At 41.9% G+C, this 26199-nt stretch overlaps 1 protein-coding gene and 1 long non-coding RNA gene across 4 annotated transcripts in view; one reads left to right on the top strand and one right to left on the bottom strand.

Moving 5' to 3' along the window:
- The window catches only part of atrn (attractin), a 138281-nt gene that overhangs the window by 47908 nt on the left and 64174 nt on the right, over positions 1-26199 (bottom strand). For 2 of the 3 annotated variants that reach the window (XM_085441610.1, XM_085441611.1), the window contains exons 25-26: positions 17895-17956; positions 1461-1539 (exon numbers count right to left, since the gene is read on the bottom strand). In XM_085441610.1, coding sequence (XP_085297736.1) covers positions 1461-1539; positions 17895-17956 — 141 coding nt within the window. Of the gene's footprint in view, positions 1-1460; positions 1540-8590; positions 9208-17894; positions 17957-26199 lie in introns of those variants that run through there. The other variant, XM_085441612.1, reaches the window with a different exon arrangement.
- Positions 20104-22375, top strand: LOC146685588 (uncharacterized). The gene is made up of 3 exons (XR_014916732.1): positions 20104-20327; positions 21016-21104; positions 21302-22375. It is a non-coding gene; the product is annotated as an uncharacterized LOC146685588 (long non-coding RNA).

The raw sequence follows: 26199 nt of genomic DNA, 5'->3' as shown, positions 1-26199 counted from the left end.
ACTTGTTACCTGTATGAATGGCACCTGTTTGAACTCATCATCTGTATAAAAGACACCTGTCCACAGCCTCAAACAGTCAGACTCCAAACTCCGCCATGGCCAAGACCAAAGAGCTTTCGAAGGACACCAGGAAAAGTATTGTAGACCTGCACCAGACTGGGAAGAGTGAATCTACAATAGACAAGCAGCTTGGTGTGAAAAAATCAACTGTGGGAGCAATCATCAGAAAATGGAAGACATACAAGACCACTGATAATCTCCCTCGATCTGGGGCTCCACGCAAGATCTCATCCCGTGGGGTCAAAATGATCATGAGAACGGTGAGCAAAGATCCCAGAACCACACGGGGGGACCTGGTGAATGACCTGCAGAGAGCTGGGACCAAAGTAACAAAGGTCACCATCAGTAACACACTACAACGGCAGGGAATCAAATCCCGCAGTGCCAGACGTGTTCGCTGCTGAAGCCAGTGCATGTCCAGGCCCGTCTGAAGTTTGCCAGAGAGCACATGGATGATACAGCAGAGGATTGGGAGAATGTCATGTGGTCAGATGAAACCAAAGTAGAACTTTTTGGTATAAACTCAACTCGTCGTGTTTGGAGGAAGAAGAATACCGAGTTGCATCCCAAGAACACCATACCTACTGTGAAGCATGGGGGTGGAAACATCATGCTATGGGGCTGTTTTTCTGCCAAGGGGACAGGACGACTGATCCGTGTTAAGGACAGAATGAATGGGGCCATGTATCGTGAGATTTTGAGCCAAAACCTCCTTCCATCAGTGAGAACTTTGAAGATGAAACGAGGCTGGGTCTTCCAACATGACAATGATCCAAAACACACCGCCCGGGCAACAAAGGAGTGGCTCCGTAAGAAGCATTTGAAAGTCCTGGAGTGGCCTAGCCAGTCTCCAGACCTCAACCCCATAGAAAATCTGTGGCGGGAGTTGAAAGTCCGTGTTGCTCGGCGACAGCCCCAAAACATCACTGCTCTCGAGAAGATCTGCATGGAGGAATGGGCCAAAATACCAGCTACTGTGTGTGCAAACCTGGTAAAGACCTATAGTAAACGTTTGACCTCTGTTATTGCCAACAAAGGTTATGTTACAAAGTATTGAGTTGTATTTTTGTTATTGACCAAATACTTATTTTCCACCCTGATTTACGAATAAATTCTTTACAAATCCTACCATGTGAATTCATGGATTTTTTTTTTCACATTCTGTTTCTCACAGTTGAAGTGTACCTCTGGTGCAAATTACTGACCTCTGTCATCATTTTAAGTGGGGGAACTTGCACAATCGGTGGCTGACTAAATACTTTTTTGCCCCACTGTATTTATTCCACTGGAAAATCCACAAAACAAAGCAACTTTTACAGCAGCAATAACTTTAACCAGAAATGAGTTGATGTGACTGTGGCAACTTAAAATCAATTGTAAGCATGGAGTCAAACGCTTACCTCTCGCCGCCGTGACGCCCAGCAGCTCTGTTTGATCTTCCAAACTACGGCGGCCACCAGGAGCAGGGACAGGAAGCAGCTGTGGGTGGAAAAGACAGAGGAAGAGATGAGTCCAAAATATATTAAAAAAAGAAATAAAAACAGATAAATGAAGCGATGAGAAGACAAAACCTATAAGCTTTTGTCTTCTCATCAAAAGCTATAAGGATGGTTTGATGTTAACTTTATAGGAAAGAAGTATTTGACTACGAGTTTTATTTTCTGTCACCGATAAATATATTAACAAACAGATTTTTGACATCAAACATATACATGTGTGCATTTTAAACTGACAGCAAGTAGGGGAGGAAAATAAAGCAAAATAAAACGAGGTGATGCCAGCCCACACTGAACAGCATTAAAGAGCGACAGGTCTGAAACTCAAAGGGTAACATTAATTATCATAAGCGATGAATCTGCCACAATATGCACAACCTTTGAAGTCAATTTGACACGTCACTGCAGCCTTTTCCATCTGTACTGGAAATCCAGGAAAACTGCTTGACAAATATGGGCAGCTGACAAAGTTACACAAATTTTCATTTTACTGGAATTAGTCCTTTTTTTCAAGATCAAAAGAATCAAAACGATACATTCTCAGCTATAGAAAAAGAGCTGATGATGTCACTTCTTAACGGGATACAAAGTGATCGTGCTAAACGTCAAAAGAAATAAGCTAAAAAACAAAAGGTTAGCAAAAAAAAATGGATGTACACTTTGCGCTTTTCTTCAGATTGTTTAGGAGGGTGGTCACACATGATGATTTTCTGCTTAAATACTTTTAAACAACACACACACACACACAGACGGTCTTCAACCACCATTCCATTTTATGCCCTCGAGCTCCAAGTGTTGGCATCAAGCACCATCTTTGTCATCCTGTTATGTTTCTGTTCTGTTTTACTCTACACTCGCTTCCTTTCATTCTTCAGCACTTTGTGAAATGTTTTTTCATGTTTTTTCTTGAACACATAATGTGTTTTTCTTGGTTCATTTCAAGAACCGCCCTCCCCCCTCAACACACGCGCACACAAACACACACAAATAAAATATACAAAGAATCAAAACGCTTAGCGCTATTTACGCTCTACAGAAAAACACCTTGAGGTGATGATGATTGTGGTGACATGTCTGGGTGACATGGTTTGTTAGCATCAGCGTGTGTGTGCGCGTCTGCTCTCCCTGGCTTCCAGACGTGTACTTAGACAAGATGGAGTGAGTGTGTGTGCGCGCGCGCACGTGTAAACACATCAGGGACAACATCTTTAGCACTCAGCTTCACTCTCAGCCTGTCACGGCTCTTGCTGATCTTCAGTCAAAGCTATCAGAAGTACGATGGCAAAATGCCTAAATATGAGTGATTCGTGACACAGTTTCCTCCAGGACGGGAGAAAAAGACAAAAAAACCCATCTAGCCTTAAGAAAAGAGATACGTGAGATTAAATATTAAGTCTCATGTAATTTATTTTCATATATGGGTCAATTTAAAAGTCCACATAGGTTAGAACTTTAAAAAAAGGAGCATACTCTGGTGTTTTGTCCTAGCTAAAGGCATTTCTATCAGAGACACAAAGCTGGCAAGCTTCATGGCACTATGTGTCACATCTAATTTAAAAATACAGAACAGTACAAAGTAAGTGAAGCCGTGTTTCTAGTTTACACCGTGGCATATCGGCCTCCAGGTCTCTATGTACTGCAGTATTCAACACAAGACTGAGTCCTCAATGTTTAATGGGCTCAGAGCTAACTGTCTGAAAGACTGAAAACTCCTGGCTTTGACTTTCATAAATACATTTATGCTTTATTGTCTCAAGTGTAGTTTTTTTTGCTAGTGTTTATCGCATAAAGAATATTTGTGAATAAACTTTCTGGGCTTGGATTTAATTAGTCCACATTGAAGCGTAACTTCTTCAGACACAGGGCCTTCCAGTCAGACCCCTCGCAGGGTTTTCTCCAACGTTCTACCACTTTTTCCATCTAAATGCCTTTGCCTATTTTAATAGTGGCTGTGAAGCGTCAGATCTTCATTCATCGCTCCCGACCCCATCCGAGCCCCCGCCCACCCTGTGTGACTCTTTAAAGTGCCATTTATTTAAAAAAAGAAGAAGAAAAAAAGATTCCCTTGTCTCTCTGGGCTGAAGAAGCCCCTTAAGAGATCCATCCGTTCAGCCATCTTATTGATCTGGCTTCCTGCTCATTGCTTTAAAAGCAACATGGTGCTGATGAATGACTTGCATGAATAGATATCGGCTTCACATCAAAGGCTTCCCTGCTCAGCAGGGTGGCAGGGAAAAGGAGAGAGAAACGAAGGACAAGAAGAGAAGGAAAGACAATGATGAAGAAAATGGACAGCGATGGTGAAAGACAACGTGAAACACAGACAGATTGGAAAGTGTAAGCTGAAGTCTAAACAATGGTATAAGTTTAGAGTTAAGGAGGAGAAAATGGAGCAAGAGACAAAGACTGAAGGAATCGAAAGTAACACCGGAGAGACAAACACTAAGAGAAGCAGACGGAGACCGACACAGAGAAATGTGCTTCATTTGATCTCAACCTCTGCAAGGGATGCTGGGAAAGTTAGTCAAGCTTCAGCTCCCACCTCAACCCATACGTCACACCAGCATCTCTCACTTTCAATGAAAATAGAAAAGAATATTCACCAGCAGATGCTGCCTCACCAAAGCCACCTGTGACAATCGCACTTCACCTTCACTAAAGTCTCAATAAAAGCAACTCTGAGCCAACGGATTACGGATTTCGGGGGTTATATTTATGCGAATTCCTGTACAGTTAGAAGATGGTGATCTAAACGGAGCATCTGTTTGCCTTTGTGTAGCAGACTCCAGCAATACCCTTAACAAAATGACACAAAGTACCGAACACATGAAAAACAAAACAAAACATCAGACAACTGATAGTGGGGTAAAGTTAACCCTACTAAGCTACAGATACAAATTTACATTACTGCACCCTTCAGGTTCAACGGTGCACACATACACATTACGTACAAGGAAGTTTATGTTGCCCTAACAACACAGTTGCATTAACATTACTGTTTCTTGTGTCGAGATTAATTCAAATCAGCGCAGATTGCTACTTCCTGTGAGATCTGTCTCGGTTATTTTCATGCTTTTTAAGAGCACCGAGCGAGCCAGGTAAAGCAGGTTAAAGAGAATCACTCTGATGGCATGTTCAAGGGAGGTTCCCTCTACTGAAAAATACCTAATGGGGAAAAGATCTAAATCAACTTTGTAGCAGGAACTCACCAGTACGATTTCTTTTATCCAGTTTCCTCAGATATCTAACGTGTAATGAAAAGTGACGGAATCAAAGTTTGAAAGTTTACGAAGGAAAAAATACTGACTCTCTAAACACATTAAATGATTATTTCAGTTTCCTGAAAACAAAACCGTTTGAATTTAATTAGTGCGATGAGCAAAAAGTCACTTTAAAACAAGACCCGAAACTAATTAACATTTTACCAAATATTCAGGTTAAATTAACCAGTTTCATCAAACTCATCGTATTCAGCTGCAATTAAGTTGAATTTTAAAAACAGCAGAAAGTATTGTTCTGACACTGACAGTGATTTATGGAACAGACTGTAAACTACAGCTCCAAAAACATAAAATAAAATGTTTTAAAAAGATCATTTGGTATGGATTCTTATGATATTTGATACCATGTTAGTGAATGTCCAGTACTAGTACTTAAAATTTGCTTGATGATCTGAAATTTTTTTATGAAAAATGTGCAACAAACTAAGAAATCAAGAAGAGGGAAAACACTTTTTCACAGCACCCGATGTTTAGAAAGAGTGTCAGCATGCCATTATTCACATTTTCTGGATGCTATTAATGCTTTTCCTACTTTAAACAAGATTAATTTCAGGCAAAAATATCAGACAGACATTTATTCTAGAGTAAAAGATTACTTATATCGCAGTTTTACCTTCAAATGCATTCTAAAATGAGAACATCGTGAGCATATTTCAATGTTGTTCCATTTAGAAATGTGGAATTTTCTCACTTCTAGCTTGAATTTAAAAAAGTTTAGCTGCTCAGTCCATAATAAGGCAGTCCAAAGTTTGATGACATAACAGAAGACGCTAAAACGCTGGCAAAAAAAAGAATACTGTGTGCAAAGCTCTTGAGTGTCTCGGGTAAAAAAAAAAAAAAAAAAAGATGGATGCCGTCTATTTTAAGTGGCAGAGTGGAAAGCGGAAAAAGAGCCAGGCGAAGTGTATTATAGCCATCGGCTGCTGAGGCCAGAGAGGTGAGCTCTGACGTGTCATTGGCTAACCTGACAGCAAGACAACAGCCACAGGGCAAACACCAGCACACTGGTTCTGTTGTCCACAGCCAGCTGAATACTAATCCTGCAGTCTGCCTGCTGCTGGCTTTTACTCCGGGGTGGGAAATGAAACCTGCTCACTAGCCAAACAGCATTTCATTTTCGCTATGACTGATAAGTTTTGTCCGCTGAACCACACACACTAATCAGCAGTTGCTCAGAGGTCCTATTCTGCCATGCACTTGTCGCCACTAAACCCTGCAGCGCTGCGGGTGATGGGACCCTTCAAAGAAAGGCTAACCTACCTGAAATAAAATGAGGACCTGAACATGTCACAGAATACAAATTTGGGTATAATCTGTGCAGCTCCAGATCATTTCTTTACTCTCTGCTCTAACAATGGAAGCAGCAGTTATTTTCGGTACGAGGGCAAAACCAAATACGGTCTAAGAAAGCAGAATGAGAAGCATGCAACCAAAGCCGTGGGCTGCACTTGTTTCTGGACAGGGAGGGGTACGGGCCTGAGGAGCGGTCCTGGATTCAGAGTTCGTTTATTGAGGACCCTGAGCTTATTGCTGACTTTTACAGGAGGCACCCTGATAAGCCCAGAGAGGGGGGGGGGGGGTACTATTAGGAGTTGGTGGGGTTTCTCTGGTGTGGTGTCACGGGGTCTGCTTCTGTTTTCAGCACACCTCCCCACCTACCCGAGTGGTAACGTGTCTGTTAATTCTCCGCGGTGTGCATTACGGCCAACCTATGTCTTGGATTTTGTTTGTTTACCTGTTGTCCTGTATCCTCAGCCGGATCCATCACCCGCTTACCTGTCAGCTGTTTGTGAAGCCGCATTTCCGGGATCACTACAGAGATCAATCTCAGCGTTTCTCCCACATCCCGAGAATCCTCGCCCGAGCAGCCAGTGTGACAAGTGAGCTCTCCAACTCTCCCCATGTTTATTGCCGTTTCTTACCGGTTGTTTGGCATCTCCCCCTAAAGTTTCGTTTTTCTTTTTCTCATAGATCCACCCTGCGTGCGCGGGTAACCCTTTTCCCTCCGAATGCGTGTCAGCCCCCTCCCCTGGTTTCCTTCTGTTTATTTATCAGCATACATATCTCATCCCGTGTAAATAAGTTTGACACTGTAAATAAAGAGCACTCCCTGCATTTTCTGCACTTCTGTGTGTTCTGCCATAGAGTCCGTTCACTCCTCATAACAGTTTCACACCGGCCTGTTGACTTCCCCAATGCGAATTATGAATTAATTAATTAATTGATAATTAAACTGGCCACCCTCAGTTATTGTTTCATCCCTTAGAGCTTGTTAAGATGACAGGGTGAAGCTAATTAGAATTGTGCTTCTTTGAAACTGGAAGTTCAATAAGAGGATGATTAATCGTGCTGTGGAAATAATCATTTAATGTTGTACGTTTGGCCACTGGGGCTGCAATGTGAGGGCTGATATTTACTGAAAATACCAAAGCACAGAACTTGCTAAATGCAAGTTTGGGAGTGTCTTACCATCTGCCTTAGATGTCATTCGGATTAAGGTGGTAGTGACAAACTCAAGGATGAAAACAAAAAGCTTCTTAGGGAATAGGATTTAGAAATTGATTAATGGAAAGGGAAGAGATTTCCTTTGAAAAAAAAAAAAAAAAAAAAAAAGCCTACGCAGTTTGAGTTTTTGCACCATCGAACCTCACCAGGTAATAAACTGCAGAAATGAGAGCTATTCAACAAGTCGCATTATATTTCAGACAATCCTGAGCTGAGGCCCGCAGCATGAAAACTCCAATTCCACATCATCTTTTGTCCTGCGAGCTTTTTTGCTTTTGCTTGTATAACCCTGCCAAAACTCATTGTTATGGGAAAAAAAGCAGCCCTGAGCGCAAACGTGCTAGACGTAGAGGAAGGGGGTAGACACGAGGCTGATCAGATGGGGAGGAGAAACAAACAAACAAAAACATTGCCCTCCTCTTGGGACTTTTTCCCCTCGTGTCGTGGCCTCGGTCACATTCCTCGTACCCTCCTCCCAACTCATTACAGGTGAGGGAAAGTGGTGAGGAGGAGGAGGAGGAGGAGTGTAGGCTTCGAGTCAAATCTACTGATCTCAGTGATTTATTATTAATGGGACGCAGAGGGGCTTTCAGCTTCTCACAGACACACCAGGAGGGATTTGCCACAAGGTGCTTCTTGCACTCTATCTGCTGCATCTTACACTTGTATCGCTCTCGCTCCTCACTGATGACCTGGCCTAGATGAATATCGATGCAAAGATCGCTAAGAAAGCAAGAGAGGGGTGGGAAGAAGGGGCGAGAAGTTAAGAAAACAATGCTGTGAGGAAAGGAGGCAGAGGTGAAGATGAAGAGAAGGTTAGAAATGTGGAGATAACGCAGACAGAAGAAGAGAAGACAGTAGGTAAACAGGCAGTTTTGCAGCAGCCCACGTTCAGAATATGAGAAGGCAGAAATCCAGAGACAGAAAGAAAGTGAGGACTAAAAAGCTCGGAGAGGAGAGAGAGTGGGGGGGGGGGGGGGGGGGGGGGGTGAGCGCCGGGGGGAGGCCCCTTAGGACAGACAGGCCAGGTTTGGATGAGTGTTCAGTATCTCTCTCTGCTTCTCTTTTTCAGGTGTTCCTAAAGGGTGAAAGTGAATCTGCCTGTCAGTGCACACCACAAGAAGTAATCTGTGGGCAAACACTACACTGGGTCTGAACCAGTGTTAGTGTGTGTTTAGAGAAACACGGAAGCAGCTGGTTTCCAAACTGTTTAAAACCATACAAACAGGCACGTTTACTTTTTTCTTTTATTGATAAAAGAATGCAGACCATACAGCATCTTGACAGTATATAAATGGCCTGTATTTGTATAGTGCTTTACTCAGTCCCTAAGGACCCCAAAGTGCTTTACACTACATTCAGTCATTCACCCATTCACACACACATTCACACACTGGTGATGGCAGCTACATTGTAGCCACAGCTGCACTGACAGAGACGAGGCTGCCCGACACTGGTGCCACCGGGCCCTCTGACCACGAACAGAAGGCAACGGGTGAAGTGTCTTGACCAAGGACACAACGACCAAGCTGGGGCTCGAACCAGCAACCTTCCGATTACAAGACGAACTGCCAACTCTTGAGCCACGATCGCCCTATATAAGCAACCTTAGTCTGTTTAACTGTTTGATATTAGTTAGAATTAGAATCTCCAGAAGTCGATTTTGTTCATCTAGACGTAGCGTTTTCAGTGGGAGAAACGTTTCGTCACTCATCCAAGTGGCTTTTTCAGTCTCAGCTGACACCTGGATGAGCGTGCATCAAGACAAGTAAATCTCCAGAAGTTGATTCTGTTCATCGGACCGGAGCGTTTTTCAGCTTAACAGATGAGTCTGGACAGAGGAGGTCTGTTCCTTCCAGGACTGCCTGGGGAAACAGATGAGAAGAGCTTTAAACAAGGTAGATATACCAGACAGGAACCATCTAGTAATGCAAATAATCAATACCAATTTCACCTAAATTGCTGTACAGTTTTTACAGAACTCTGTGCAATCCTGTGATAAACTAAGCACAACCTTGCTACTTGCATAGGAATTAAGAGGGGGAGTCGCAGGCATGCTGCTAATAAAATGCTCATAAGAAACTTTCAGCAAGATCATAACTGCAGACGTTTCAGTGGTGTGCGGCTCCGAAGCATTCAGATGCTTTAACACAATGCCACTATCTTCCAACGAGTCAAGAGTCTCTACGGGCCTCTACAAAACATCTGGACAGACCCCGTTTGAACAGACAAGAACAAAGTGGAAATGTTGGGCATTGCACAGAGCCATGTATGGTGTTGTCACTTTATCGAGCATTGTGGTGGAGGGGTGAAGATTTGGGTTTGCAATCGCGGGACCTCGACACTGAATGGACCTCCTCTGTACCAGCTGTCTCAATCACACAAAGTGAAAACATCAACCAGACTGAAACACTGGGACTTAATTCTTTCACAGTAATGTGAGAGATTGATCAAGTTATACAGAAAGCAGCTACTGAATCATGGGGTGTGTTGTGAAAACTCCTACAGAGCGGCACTTATTTGTTTTTAAAAAAACGAAAACATTTAAAATAAATTACATTTATGACTAAAAATTATAACATGACATCTTCCAACAAAACAAACATAAATTTCATTTAAGGTAAAATTACAATTTGTACTATTACAACTGCCATTAAAATTACAAGTTTTTTACATTCATGCAAATATGTGAACGAATTGAGTATTAACATAAAACATTAATGTGAATATGAATTAATATTAAATTAGATTCAATTAAATTAGGCAACTCACCTGGTAGTGGAAGGGCTTTAATTTCGTCTGATCCCTTTGGTGACTTTCCATTTGAATTAATGTCATTAGAAGGCGCATTTCAAGTGACGCTAGAAAATGCTCTTGATTGGATGCAGTATACAAATGGTTAGTGTTTGCCTGATTATTTTTCTAGACAGTTTAACATTTTTGTTCATACAATTATTTTTCTTCCTCAAAAACGTGATTGGTTGGAGGGTTTTGATAGAAAAGAAAAAAATGAATTGCTCCATCGCTCATTTTCAAACTTAAAGCAGAAAGCAGCCTTTGGCCTGCCGCCTACATTGTTAGAAAATGAGGGAGAAATTATTAAATCATGTGGGTAAAGATTTTGCCCACTGAGGTCCAAAGACACATATCTGACCCCGGATATTTCTGCTATATTAATATAGCTGAATATTCATAAAGGGCCTTATTACCCAGCTCAATAATTTCAGAAGTTTGCATGACCCAAGTTCTGTTTTTGCACTGCAGACTCTTCCACAATCTGTGCTTCTGTCAATCATCCATCACCCGTCCTGTCAATGCGACGCGAGACGCTCATCCAGATGGACATTTGTGTACAAACACAAACATGTGTCAGAGGGAGAGCCGAGTGCACGCTCTGCACGGTGCATATCCCTGTTGGGGTCAATGTCACATTCTTTTCCAACCAATTACAGTGATCGAATCTGAAGACAGAAATGCTCTGGGCTCCACAGTGAAGCCAATGAGGACAAATGTCACAGGATAATAATGGAGAATGATTTGTCTTAAGTTAACAGGCTGCAGCTTAAATTGACATTTGGATTTGATGATATTGACCCAACTCCGTGCGCGTGCAGTCATCCGCGCGCCCGTCTGAAGCTTTAAAGATGCAGCGGACAGAAAGCGCAGCCACTCGTTGCATTGTGAGGTTTGAAGGACAATCACTCAGCTCAGAGGGCACGTAGCGCTAGTGAGCAGCCAGCTGCCTCATATATGAACAAAGAGTGCTTCTGAGTGCGTGTTTAAGGGTGAAAGACCGAGCGCGTGCTTTGAGAGACTTTCTGTGCCAGCGTCCGAACCTGCAGATGTGTTTGAGAGGCTCAATAGTGAGATGATGATCACAAAAACAGAATCATTTGTGATGTGCTGCAATCCACTTCCAGCTGCAAACATATGCAAGAGTGGCCATTAGGTTCCTATCAAAGTCTGGAGCCAACGCAGAGAACCCTGAGAGTGTGTGTGCGTGTGCATGTGTGTGTGGTTGCGTCCATAGTTAAGAGGATAGTCTTGCTTTTATTTCTTTCTGTGGCTCGCTAAACGCTGGGCACCAAAACACAGAGAAATAACAGAAATATGACGAGTTATCAAATAATACATCAACACACTTAACTCCCATTATGTGCAAGTAGGTGCTGCTGACTACAACACACATGGATCATACATTTGAGGTCCACTTCATCTTAGAGGAGTTCTTGAGATGAAAGAAGAAAGGTGTTTTTTGTTTTGTTTGCACATGGCGTCAAACAAAACATTAATAAAATATTAATAAACCTGATTACTGAACACTGAAAACACAGAACTTTAGGTACAAGAAAGGCAAGAGTGTTATTTTAGCACTGACAATGGAGGGGGAGAAAAAAATAAGAAAAAAGCAGAAGGGAGGAAAGAACAGACAAACTGGTGTGCGACTGGGACAGGCTCAGCACAGAGCCAGTGGTGAAATGCAAATATTAGACTGCTGCGGCTTCAGCAGAAGAGAGGAAAGGCGCGACGGGGAGGGCAGAGGGAGCAGGAGAGAGTTAGTTGACTGTGGGAGCTGGTGCGACATGCAAGGTTGAGATACTGACCGAAGAGACCTGGGATTGACGACACAAATCACCTCTCTGCTTTAATCAGGTAAATGGTTTAGAACAAGGTCAGCAGGTGCAAATAACACTGCTGCCCACTTTCTGCTGCTGCATGCTGATTGTGGTAGTGCTGAAAGTCGAGATCTCGCAGTTGTTCTGAATTACTTCTGGTTGATTTTGATTTCTAGTGTTAAGATATTCGTCCAGGAAAGCAAACAAAACCTAAGGAAGCTGTCAGCTGGTGACTTGACAGAGGTACATCTGTAAAGACATACGTTTCTGATGTAGAGGAAGAAAAAAGACAGAGAGGAGAAGAAAAAAAAAACAGCCCCGAGTGAAAGCTAGTCTTCACTCTGATGTGCATTTTCAGTCAAACTCGTCTGTCTCGCAGGAGAGAATTTAAGTCTCCTTGGTGGCAGTGGCATGATTCATTCAGCACCCACACATCCACCCAGACTTGGCCCAGGGTGGGCAGCCTGCTGGTACCCAGTCTTTTAATGCCTCAGTCCCAAGCAAATTACATTTCCCCTCTGTTAAGAAACAAATCGCTAATCATTTTAAATGCACAACCATGCTAACACACTGCAAAGTGAGGTGAAATGCGATTTTTAAAATGTGTTTTGCGATATTAATAATTAATCTCTCCGAGCATGACATGTCGCATGGGTGACTCCGTGTTGCTGATTCACATAAGCTCCATGTGGATCTGTCATCCTTGCTGCTGCACCGTTATGTTGGCAAACATTTTTAAAGTTGGGAATTTCTGTGGTGCTTTCAAAGACGGCTTTTCTTGTTAACACGCAGATACAGATTAGTCATTCTCAATACGTTCTAAGGCAAATCTTACTCTGAACGACACTACTGCAGGCTGTGGGCTGATGTGCATTAGGTGCTCTAATGAGTATTTTCAGTAACAGGGCATTTGTCATTCTAGCTAGCAATTTGTTAAGGTTATCTGGAGACATTTGCCCTGCTGCTTTACGAAGCGGCACTTGTTTGACGGACACTTTGTTGCAGTTTGTTGTCCTCCTGAAGAGAGAAATTGGCACCAATCAGTCATACACAGGGGCATGGCCATGCAAACTGAAATGATAGCTGTCCTTTTATAATTCTAAGACTTTACCGTTCTCAAACAACCCTTAACTAGCCGATGTACTACTGCGGTTTCCAGCAGTGCCAACATAATTGGAAATGCTTTTGCTTTTATTCCTGTAGTAACTAAATAGCCTTTGTGCCATAACCAAAGTGGATTGATAAAGATATTTGATTAAATACCACTAATGACTTATAATGAATGATTTCATGAATTGGGCAGCTTGGCAGCACAGTGGTTAACGCTGTTGCCTCACAGCAGGAAGGTCCTGAGTTTGAATCCACCCTACTTGTTCTCCTTGTGCATGCATTCAGCTTTCTCCCCTTTTATGGTGAATTTAAACTTAAAAAAACAAAAACAAGGACATGTCCAGGTGACTTTACAGTAACAGTAACAGTTTAAATATGAACATGTCATTCGCTGATGTGCCGAATCATTTTTAGACAACAATGCGAGTCTGTAGGACAGAAACAGCTTGCGTCACCCTGCACAGACAAAAGCTGATAAAAGAATTTGTTACTAAAAATACCAAATATTGCCAGTCTTGTCTATTAATGTTGCTAAGTGGGCGGTTGTATCAGTGTTTTACACCTTCTAGAGCTCAAGTTTGAAAATTCTTGCATTTGTTAAGCTATTAAAGCAGCAATGAAACCCACCACAAACCTCCTTTCATTGGGGATCTCATAGGTGGCAGAGCAAACACCATATTTTAATATGTGAAACACATGATTAGCCCCACTTAACACACCAGGTTTCCTGTCATTTACAAAATTTGTAATGTGTTTACCTCGAGCAGGACTTCCAATGGAAAGAACAGAGTGTCACTTTCCAAAGATAAGTGTGTCTTAACAAGCAATAACAAATTAGATTTGGAGCCAGGTGCTGTTGACTTTACTAGATTTGACAGGTACTTAGGATATCAATTGTAAGAAAAATGTGAACAGGTTAAACACGACGATGATTGTCTGCTCGCTCAAATATTATTTGTAACACAAAAGATGAGCTCAAAGCAGCGATTATTAGCTATACCTACACTCAGTGACTTCGTGAACTTATTCATATGCAGCGAAGGGAGCAAAGCACTCTTAGCACCAGGGTTTTAGCCTCCACTGGGAACAGCCATGTGCTAAAATATATGCAAGAAACCGTGCCGAATAGAGGTGCCCACCAGATAGCCCAAGTTATTTTAATATTAGCTATCAAGCAACAGAGATGTGTCTGTAGTCTCCCCCATGGGAAGCCAAATTTTCTAGGACATCAGGCCTGAGTGCCGCACTGACCATTATGAGGTTAAGTCGAGTTTTTTTTTAAGAAGTAAACACCGCGCCGGGTGGACGTGCAGTCAGTGTTCTAGAACATTTTCTTCTGTTACTTTCTCGTCTCCACAGGAACGAAAATAAAAAGCAGCTCCCAGAGCAGAACAAGTGCGATCTCACTGCAGGTTAAACAAGTTGAATGTTGTCTCAAACACTTGACAGTTTCATTGCCGTGCCTTGACCTTGTTCTTTATGCCAGATTGTAGTTACTTCAAAACACCATCTCTCTCTTGTTTAGCCCACACTGCTGCGAGCTGTAGAACTCAGTGCTAACGCTGAAATATCTGCATCTGGCTGAACAGGATATTAAAGTGGTTTTATGTCATTTTGCTTATTATCTATTCAAGTACCATCAGTTCCCCAAGACACAGATGTAACCTCTGTGGGTCTTACTTCTGTACACACCTTTGCTAAACGTTTCCTTTGTATATAAGATAAAGTATAAAGAAAAAAACTTTTTGCTTTCCTTTTGCAGGAGTGAGAAATGTAGGTTATATGATGTGTAGTGTCAGACTTCCAAATAAGAAGAAGCCAAAACTGCACTAATATTTCCATGACGAATGTGCTCCCGTGTGCAAATGTTAAAATGTTGCAAATTTTTTTTGTGGCAGTTCTTTAGCCTCTTCTACTCAACCAGTTTGGTAGCCAAGAAATTTGTCATTCAGGTCACTATTACTTCAAAGACCGCTTGCTTTAGCAGCAGCCAAGTTTAAAATTAAAAACATGACAGCTAGGGAGAAAGTGAGAATACATTTTCATTGCATTTCCAAAAAAAAAAAAAAAAGTTTTTATGAAATTTCACATTCTCCAGGGCTTTTCCAGGCCTGGAAGAAAACACTCAATTTGCACAGCTAGAGACAACATTCATACTTGTTAAACATTCATGAAAGGAAAAAAAGCTTAAAATTATTCAGAAATGTTGGAGAAGACCCTGACTCTGCTCGATCTGAAACGTTTGGGGGGGGTTGTCTGCTTTAAAGAGCCTAGGAAGCCTAAAGGTGAGAAAGAGCTGGAAGACTGGACACGAGTATGTGGATGCATCTGTTTGCTGTTAACGCTGATGTTTAATGCATCTCTTCTGTTCTGCTCTGTGGCTGGAGAACGCTCGTGGGGGTATCTGTGCTGGCACTGCAGATAACAGAATGGCACTACCTTCATCTGTCCCCACAGGGAACATGGCAGCGAGAGGAGCAAGAAAGAGAGATTAAGACACCGAGAAAGACTGAGTGAAGGAGAGCAAACAATTTTCACGTTAATTAGCATCCCTCTCCTCCCCCGCAACGCAAACAATGCAGAACCCACAGAACGGGAAGCAAACAGGGACACGGCTGCTGCAAGCTTGCTAACTTTAAGTCTCCTCATCTTGTGCTGAATCAGTGGCAGGCGGCAAAACACATCAAAAAGGACAGCGCTGTGGGATTAAGAGCAAGTCAGAGGGAGTGGTGGGAGGCTAGGAGTAAAACAAAAAACAAAACACAAGCCAGGGGAAGGTGGGGAGGGCTGTGGAGACAGGCGAGGGAAAACTAGGCAAGGGACAGAGGGGAAAAATGGAGGAGGCAAACAGAAGGGGAAGATGGGAGAGCCAGACATGAAAGGAGAAAGACAGAGGAGAACATGGTGGGAAGGTGGGAAATGGGGAGGATAAGAAAGAGGCAGGGGACAAGAAAAGCGGGGATAGGGAAAAAAAGAAAAGAGAGCAGCTAGAAAGAAGGCGGGGGAATCTAAAAAATGATGAATGAAGGAGAGACAGAAAGGGGAAGAGTAGAGAAATGGGGAGCACAACGGGAAGATGGTTCTGTTTATGAATCGCTGTGACTCTGCTTCCTACACACAGCTGCTCTGCTGACATGCAAACACCCAAATGCTGACGCATGTCAATAAACGTACCAGCATCACAATCCAGTAACCGCGGGGTTTCTAAGTGAAAGCAGAGGAAGTGAGGTGCACAATGCCGTCCTACTGCCTTTAATGGCGAACGCATCCAAAATAAACCTCAGGAGAGAAAGGCGGTTTATTCAGCTGATGCTGAAACACGTTGTCGAACAGCCGAACGGCCGGTCAGAAAAATAAAAAAAGGATCCATCAAAGCAGCTTGATCAAATCTATCGTCCTTTACACGGCTGCCGGATCGATAAAAACAGCACGACTCGGAACAGCTGGCAATTTCTTCAATGCAATGTGGCGAGCACACAAACATGAAAAGAGTCCTACAATTCTCCTCTGGGTTGGAGGCGCGCAAACACAAACCCGCACGCTGGATACTCGAGAGAAATACCATACATGCAGTCGAGCATGCAAGGACACAGTTGTGTATCCAATTTTTGTTCCATCTCATTTTTGAATCGATAACACATTACAGCAGTTTCTGAAGACGTCGAGCACAGACTCGGGGATTCGTCCAAGCCGAACATATGCACATTTTTAGACCTGCCAGGGAAAAAAACCAAAACAAACTGCATCTCCATCATTACAAAGTAGCGCATCACTGTGCCAACAATACTCCAGAAATTCATTTTAAATTCCAGTCAAGACACAGAGGTGAGTCACTCAAACATAACAGATACATCACAGGAAGATGTGTGCAAACTCATGTGCAAGACGGCAAAAAACAGTTCCGTCTCCGTGCCATCGCACATTTTAACATCTGAGTCAACACGGCATCATAAACTGCAGAAGTAAGCCGATACAGGGGCTACTGTATGTGCCTGACTTCAAAGCAAAGCAAACATTATGAATGTGGAATTAACTCTGATTCTAACGATGCTTCTTTTGAATTTTAGGCTCATGTATCTTTTAAGTGAGTAGCTGCCATACAAACATGAGCATGTAGCTGCAGTTTAAGATACCATCAACAGAATATCTTCAATTCTTCAAATGACTGAAGTCATCTCCACTTCTTGTAAGAGTGTCTTAAGGCATATACTAAGGGTGATCTCACACCAGCCACGGCTGCCTTGCACCGTGCTTTCATATAACTGCTCCCCACTCCCTACGATGCCCTTACCAGTCCAGGCCAGAGCACCACAGTTTGTCTCAACGTCTCTACTCCACTCTCGAGCTCACAGCTTCTTTCTCACAGACACATACTTTTAAAATAACCTTGCATTGCATAATGAGGTTCATCACGTTACATATTTTGTGGGTTATTTGGGGAAGTGGTGCTACGCTGTTTCTTTAACATTTGTTAATTGCTTAACACAGTGATTAACAGGAGGGTCAAACGAACACACACACACACACACACACACACACACACACACACACACACACACACACACACACACACACACACAAATAGCACATTTTACTATCACGTTTGCCACAAAATAATGTTTTTACACTGTACGTCAGGCTGTGTAAGGCACAGCAGAATCAAAAATGGCTGGTATAAAAAGGGGAAAGCAGCTTTGGTAATCCATCACCATCGTTCACGTTGAACACAGGCACATGTATGTACACATTAAGGGTGAGTGCAGCAACATTAACGCCCGGCATCTCTGGTGGAGGAGCGGGCGAGTTGACAGGGGACGGCCGCTTACCTGAAGAACGTGACGAAGAACTGCACCAGATCCATGAAGTTACTATGCTGGGAGAAGGCAATCTGTTAAAACAGGAAACAGAGGGCACAGGAGTGAGTCAGAAATCTGCTTTAATAGAGGAGATTTTGAAGCAGGTCAGCGTTATACATTCAAAAAAATAAATAAATCAAGCTTTTGACCAGCGCTGACCTTGCAGATCTGAGGAGAGCAGGAGGGATGCTCCTGCTCTCACTATGCATGTTTGCATTGCATACTGTGAACCATCTATATGATCAACACTTTACAGTGTGTCTAAAACATTTATTATTATTATTCTTATCAGTGACATTTCTCCTTCGCTGAGGCTACCCATACACGGCTATCCCCAACTGCTGGGAGGTTGCCAGTCGGTTGGCTTATCTGTGCTCCCGACTACACGCCTGTCAGAGACAACGACCCAGCCGCCGGACCTCTCAGCTGCCCACAGCCTGCACAAAAAAAAGCATTCCTGCACATGTGGGCAGAAATATTCACTATGTAATCATCACAAGAGCAATTGTGCTAACATAATCCTGTCTTAATCAAGGTTGCCAGGGGTAACATTGGCAGTGAGGTACCAACTCCCCAATGCCCCCTCCTCTTCTTACGCCTACAACTCCACCCCCCACCCCCAAGCAAAATGCCTTACATCCACCTGTTCCTACAACAACACAACACTGCCTCTATCTGGCAAACCAGAGGTAATGTAGCTGCTGCCATGTTTCTGTTATGTGGGAACTTGAACCAAAACTCCTCACTGCTTATAATTTGTATGAAAAGCTGGTGCAGCATAGCATTCCTCGGAGGGTAAATATATATATATATATAAACAAAAACAAAAAAACAAAAAAAAAAAAAACCCCAACACAAACCACCTGTCATACTCAGATTAGTCCATGAATATGCAATAGGTGGGGGAAAAAAAAAAAAAACAGACAGGTCAGATTGCAAAAATATCTACAGTGTCTTTACACCAGACCTCAACCAGGCCAAAGGCACCGGGCTTTACAGTGAGGTGACAGGGGGTGTGGGGTGCTGTGGGATCGGCCTGGGGTCTAATTTACTTGTGGAGTCAGCGCCATCTGGATTGCTAATGTGTTGCCGTTGATTACTGTTGAGCACAGATTCCTCAGTGTAATCATTTTGCTCCAGACTGTTGAACACTGAAGATAAGTTCAGGGTACCAGTATAGTCAGGGAAAAGTTTTAAAACGATGACATCAGCACAGATCGGGATAGGCGACCAACACTGGAGCAGTTTAGGAATTAACCACAGAGTACTATAATGGACAATATGTGCCACTAATGCTTTAAAAATCAGTGATTTGATGTTTATCCAGGTACAAATAGGCCACTGACTGTGAGCCATCAACAAGTAATGTACGCTTTCTACAACAAATGTCTTCTTTTTCCTGTGCATCACCAGTCCCCCTTCATTTCAAACCATTATCAGTCAATAGACCGGACCCCTACCAGCATCTTTTCCCAAACCATAACCACTCCAAGCCCCGTCTGGATTTCACAAAACCTACCCAGGAAAGTTATACAAGCTGACTCAGAATGACCTGAAATGCACTCCCCCAAAGTACGGTAGGTTGACTCGGGACTGACAAAAAAAAAAAAAAAAAACCTCTCTCAAAGTGGGTCTTGTCACATATCTATTAACTTGGGACCCTGCGGAAACACCCTGTACTCCTGCACTTAGCATCCTGCAACCTTCCTGACGAGGTTATGAGCTAAAGTTTCCCTCGTTATCACCCATTTCCTTCATATCTCTAGAACCGTACATGCGATTGGCACGTGGGTGGTAATGTTTGATTTGGGGTACAACTATTCAACCTACAAAAAGTTCTATACAGGCTGATTACTTCCAGCTATTCATACTTAGTGTAATTCTGTCTAGTTACTTTTAGGGATTAAATAACTATGGATGCTTTAAGATGTGGAATCAGAACGATGCCACCTTGAAACGAAACCGGAAAAAAAAAAATTGTAACTGAAATAAATGTACTGAAAAATCTTGTATTGAAACCGAAAAGAAATTGATAGTGAAAAACAATTAATTGAAACTAATTTTTTTGTTTTATACGCTTACAATTTTTTTTTTTCAGTTTCAATCCATTTTTCAGTTTCACTCTGCTGGCACTGTTTTGGCGTCCGGGGGCGCGCTGGGAGGGGGGCGGGGATTCCGACCCGCATGTATTTGCATATATTATAATGCTGACCAATGACTGGAGAAAACACTGACGACGCGGCTGCGGTCACGGACAAACATGCACGTGTCTGTTCGGGAATGGCAGATGCAGAGAGGTCCAGCGTTTACATTACCGAGTATTTCAAAGTGACAGCCTGAGGTGTTCTTCAGTAAATTGGACTACCGGACAGGAGGACCTGAGGCCCCACCGCATTATTTTTGGTAAGTTAAATGTGTTTGTAAACTAATCCGTAATTTAGGTCCTTAGCTAGCTACCTAGCTAGTGCTCACCTTAGCTAGCTAAGATGAGCACTCGGCTGTCGGGGAAACTTGTTTTGTAAAGTTCGTTTAGCTAACCCGTGCAGGTGAATGAATTTACCCTGACTAAAGAAATCAAGAGAAACGCACCGGGCTGCTCAGTGACTAACCACGGTTACTGTACTTTTATTATACTGTAAGAGCAACAGGCTGGACTCTGCTTCTGCTGCTGTGCAGAGCTGATTATTAAATATGTGGAAACAGCAGCATGTTTTCTGTCGCTTTCCACATGTGGAAGGACATTAACGCCAACTTTTAAAAACCTGGCACTTCAGTAACCCCACATTAGTCAATAGCTACGGATTAAAGAGCAAAGCCCGATACTTATGTACTGAAACCAAACTACTTCCGCTTGTCAGTTTAAGTTAAAATGTTACATTTTTTCCTCTGATTATTTTTGCTTTTTTTTTTTTTTTTACTGAGTTTGTTACAAATATTCAGGTTAAAAAACTGTCTGAATTATTTTTAATGAGTTATGTTCACAAAGTCACATGTGCAGTACTCTGTACAGCTTGCATCCTTTAGGACAAATAATTTGAAGCATTAATATTTCTTGTTCACTGCTGATAACACCTCCGTATGTTGTGACCAGGATGCAGCAGCAGACTGAACCAGAACTGAAACCTGCTCCATCATCTCATCTTTGCAGATGTCCATTTATAAAGCATCAACAACTCAAAGGTAAACATAATATTAGAAAATGTGTTAGTATATAAGGCCTTTAAAACAAATAAAAATAAACAGCTGTCGGCAGAACTGTAGACTGAACAACTTCAGATCCCGAGTGTGTGAGGACAGAAGGATCAGCTCTATTTCAGATTTGAGAGATAAACTTTATATTTCAGTTTGTAATGATTCTGTTCTGTTTGTGATTACAGGAGCCGTCCTCAGATTCAGACCTCAGCACCACCCAGTGACAGCAGACAGATCATCCTATATCTTCAATCTTTGTAGTAACTCCAAAATTAACTGAAGAAAACAGTACAAAGGTTAAAGTACCACACGTGCTGTCAGTGAAAGCTGCAGCTGTTTTATTGATAAAGTTAAAGACAAAAAGTCAAAAGGATTAATCATCCCAGTGTTGGGAAGGTTAATTTTAAAATGTATTCCACCAAAGATTATAGAAGTAATGTATTCTGAATACTTTATAACTACATGAATGTACTATTGCTGTGTGATTTATTACTATTACTGAAGGCTACTCGCCATACCAATACCAACTAGATGTTAAAATCTTAATATAAATGAGTAACAGTAGGTGGACATTAGGTAAGGCTGCACTTTTTGCAACGATCTCGTGTAGAAAACTATTCCGCGTGTATATAAAACAGGTCAGCGGCTCCGAACCGTAGTAAAGGGACCTCTGGCTAATACGTCGGGTTCGTGTCGGGCTCGTAGCTGAAAACTAGCTTTACTTTGTTGTCTGGGTCGACTTTGCTAGCTAGAGACAGAGAGAGGCGTTGAAAGGCTGCTCCAGCGGGACTTATTGTTTCAGAGGAAAACACGAACACAGTCGAGTCTTAACAACTTACTTACAGCTGGGCTCGTCAGGCACTCTTTTTGGCTGCAGTAGTTATTATTATATTTACATGCTTCCAGCTCCCGTTTCTGCTCCGTGACAGCTCGTACTTTTCCTTCCTCCTCACTCACAGACACATCACGGGTATGGCAGTCCATTCTCCCTGCAGCACGGACTACACTGAGGCCTGAGGCTACATTGTTTAGGGCAATGCCTTTAACACTCTGCCTGTTGCCTTCATATTAAATCATTTTTGTATAATAATTTTTAGAGGCTCTTATTGTTTTGTTTGGGTTTCCACTGGCGTGGAATTACCAAAAATAGAGAGACCATAGCCTAACATATGAAACAGGAAAATACCGCCATGTAATCCATTTATTTCAACAAACTAACTGTATTCTCAATATCACCTATTGAACGGTAACTGTAACGGATACATTTACGTATTTAAAATACAAAATATGAGTAACGCTGCTGCATGTATTACGTTACTGCCCAACACTGCCTGTTGATGAGATCTTGTGCCGCTCCTAAAACACCGGCCTCCAACTCCTAAAGAGACACGGGTGTCCCTAAATTTAGCAGATATTAGCTTCAGGCTAGCTTGCTACGACGAATAGGCTAACACCAGCATTTTACCACAAGTTCACCAGATGTAGCAAAAAAAAAAAAAAAACCTAAACTAATGTCCAGTCCAGTGGGACAGCAAGGAAAAACGACAAAAAATGATTACTTACTTGCGGTTTGTAGAAATGACTGAAAGATTAATTTGCTCTGTTTTGAGTTTTGTTCAAAAAAGAATGACTTCATATAGGGAAAAATATATATCATATGCAGGACACTTTAAACTAGTTTTTTAATTAAGCAGCAAGGCAGAACTAAATCAGGGCTGTATCAAGACACGAGGACTAAACTCCAATTCAACCAGACCCAGAACTGATCCAGAATTAAAACAGGACTACAACAGTTCAAAGTCAGGACTACTTAGGATTTAACCAAGACAGAACCAGAATCAAAACTAGATGATAGTAGCACTAAAAATCATCATAGAGCTGCACTACACTTATTTTTTAATTCTACTAAAGTACACTATTTAGATTGAGAAAAGTTTATATAATTATTTAGCCTTGTTGTTCAAACAAGCCTGCAAAACTTAATAAATATATAACTTGAAAAATAACAAACCTAAAAAGAAACGAGTACCTATGATACGGTGATACTTTTGGTAAACAACCATTTGACTAACATGTGTGTCTCACCTGCTCTTGTTCATCTCTGTTCTGTCCTCATTCTCTCTCTCCCTCTCTGTTCCTCTCTCCCTCTTTGTGCTGACAATCATCAAATATACAGTTGAAACCAGATATTTATGTACTCTTCAGATCAAAACACAAACACTTTTTTAATTGTAACATCAAATCAGACTAAATGTTTATTTTTTTTAGATTGATAAATATAAAAAACATTTGTTAACTTTAAGAGTAAAGAGAGAAACTGTCTGTATTTCTTAATTGTAAATGGCACCAAATTGTATTCAAACTGAGCCACACTTATGGAGCTCCACAGTTCTTTTCCTGGTGTTTTGGTTGACATCTCTTGATTTTCCCATGTCAAAGAAACAGGCTCTGTGTTTTGCCTTATATGCATCCACAGCTGTGCCACCAATTTACTCACATGGACTCTACTAACCTATCAGAAGCTTCTTCAGCTCAGAATGGAATCGTCTGGAGTTTTCTTATTAATTAACAATAAACTGAGTGTATATGTACTCCTACATTTGATCAAAGTGATAAAATTAGAAGCTCTGTCTCTCTTTATCTGACATTTAACTTATTCAAAAGATATTTCAATATTTATTTATCTAAAACAAAACAAGTTTACTCTAAATTGATGTTGTACAGTAAAAAAAATGTTCTTGTGTTTTCCATAAAGTGTAAATATCTGGTTTAAACTGTGAATATACTGCTGTGTATTGAAATTCCTCTTGTTTTGCATAGAAATATACTGAACAAGGTACAAAGCATAATATATAAAATACTTCCAGAGTTTTTTCTTTGAAAGCTCCTTATGTCCATTCTTGTATATCAGTGCATTACTGAAACAGATTTATTTAGCCGTGGAGGGTAACAACTGAAAATATGAAATAAACACACATGTAAGCTAAGACTCTCTAAAGAAACAGCATTGTTGTTGTTCGGCTTTTCATTTCGCCATTTGTTGATTCACTTGAAGAATAAAGTAACGTAATATGGGTCAAGTGATCAGTTTAACATCAATCTTTTGTGATACACCGTCATATTTACATTATTTGTACAGTACGAATGATTTGCTTTGGTACCTGGTCGAACTTCAGTTCTCCTCTGTCTGCCTGGCTCAGTTTCTCTAACAGCGCGCAGGCAGCAGCTGCCCCGCCCCGCTTAGTGTCTGAGCTCGGATCATACCAATATTAGGGGGGATTTACGCACAGTCGTAAATTCCCACAGTGTGCACTATGTGCTTCGAATATTGTGTGTAGTTTTTTGTTTTATACAGTTGTCAGCCAGGCATCTAACTATGAAAAAATTACACTCCAAAAGACCCCGGGCTTCTGAAAAAACAACCCGGGCTTAAGCCCAGTAAGCCACCCCCCCGCTCCGCCACTGGTTTGGAGGGTAAAGCTGAAATTGAAGCAGCCATTGAAAGACGGGAAGAGAGAAAGATGGCAGCTTGGTCAGCACCATTGACTGTTCTACAGTCAATGGTCAGCACTAGTGGCCTCTATAATGTGTGCAAATACATGCGGGCCGGAATCCCCGCCCCCCCCCCCCAGCGCGCCCCTGGACGCCAAAACCGTGCCAGCAGATTGAAACTGGAAAAAAAAAAAAATTGTAAGCGAAGAATTGTTTTTCACTATCATTTTTTTTTTTTTCCGGTTTCAATACAAGATTTTTCAGTTCGTTTATTTTCGGTTTCAATATTTTTTTCGGTTTCGTTTCAAGGTGGCATCGTTCTGATTCCAAACTAAGAGACCAAATGTTTGAATATGCTGTTTGTCTGTTCATTAAAATGTTTGCCAATCTTTGGCAGGACACATGAACGCCTCATTTTAACTAAAAGTACAAGACTATGTTTAACTTACTGCAGTGTAATATATGTGATTTTGACATTACACAATGCTGCATTGTCAAACTCTTAGGCTTAAAATTCATCCATGCATCTTCAATAAAAACCCTGCGGAGGCATTTCAGGAAATTATTCCATTTTTAAAGAAGCCAATTAAGTTATTTGCAATTAAGAGAAAAATGTTTGGAGGAAATATTTTACTTCCTCGTCCTCATGAATGTAAAGTGGGGGTAAAAGTGAAAGGCTGAGAGAAAACGCACCGGAGAGCTTATGAACCTGCGAATTGCAGGAATTCTTTAAAGAGCGAAGCATAGAATTATCAAAGAAGCCCTGTCGGTCGGGGCACTGAAACCCAGCATGCCTTATGACAACGTCCTAACAAAGCCGTCGCATTTTTTTTCTTTTTCGTTGATTAGAGATTCATAATTCTCTGCCCCCACCCCATCAAAAACAACGCCAATTTGTCCAGCACAAGAAAAAGCAGCGACATAACTCCGTGCCATTAGTGCTTCGACTCAATTTTGAACAGTGTGAGGAGGCTGTGGCACTGGGAAGATGTGCGATAACAGTTATTGTAGCGGCTAATCTCAAGTGTCAGCAATGTGCGGTTCTCTGTCAGTGACAGGCAGGCTGAAGGTGGCAGCAGGCGGCCTGGGCGACGCTCTAGTTATGTGCCCAGCAGAGGGTGAATTCTTTAGGGATTGTAAAGGATCTCACAGCAGGGTCTGTCAGCCTGCCGCCGGGCATTAGGATTGGAAATATTCTGCCTTAATGGATTCTGACAGCTGCTTGAAGTATATTGGAGTTTTGAAGGAAAGTGTCGTTATCATTGCGAGGGATGCCTGCTCAACAGGTTCTGCTATAAAGGAAGGGGTCTGAGAGGAAAGTCATTTTAAATGTGCTGGACTGTGTAGAACTTTGGATTCTATCGTGCTGCTGTGAACGACATCTGAAAACAAACCAGCTGATTGTGACAAGCGGTCGATCAGATCGTCAAACTTACACGAATGTTGTGTAGTAAATGAAAAATCTATCAACACAAATAATAAATGTAGAAAATTGCAGAAAAGTTTATGGGGGTCAAAGTGGGCCACATTGGAGTCTTTGCTGGGCCGATTCTGGCCCCAGGGCCTTATGTTTGACAACCCTGGTGTATAC

This window comes from Copadichromis virginalis, linkage group LG19 (genome assembly GCF_057382275.1).
Source record: "Copadichromis virginalis isolate Kocher_CV1m ecotype Utaka linkage group LG19, C_Virginalis_male_GT1.1, whole genome shotgun sequence".
NCBI lineage: Eukaryota > Metazoa > Chordata > Actinopteri > Cichliformes > Cichlidae > Copadichromis > Copadichromis virginalis.
The sequence above is the reverse complement of the archived record's forward strand: the minus strand, read 5'-3'. Positions and strand labels throughout refer to the sequence as shown.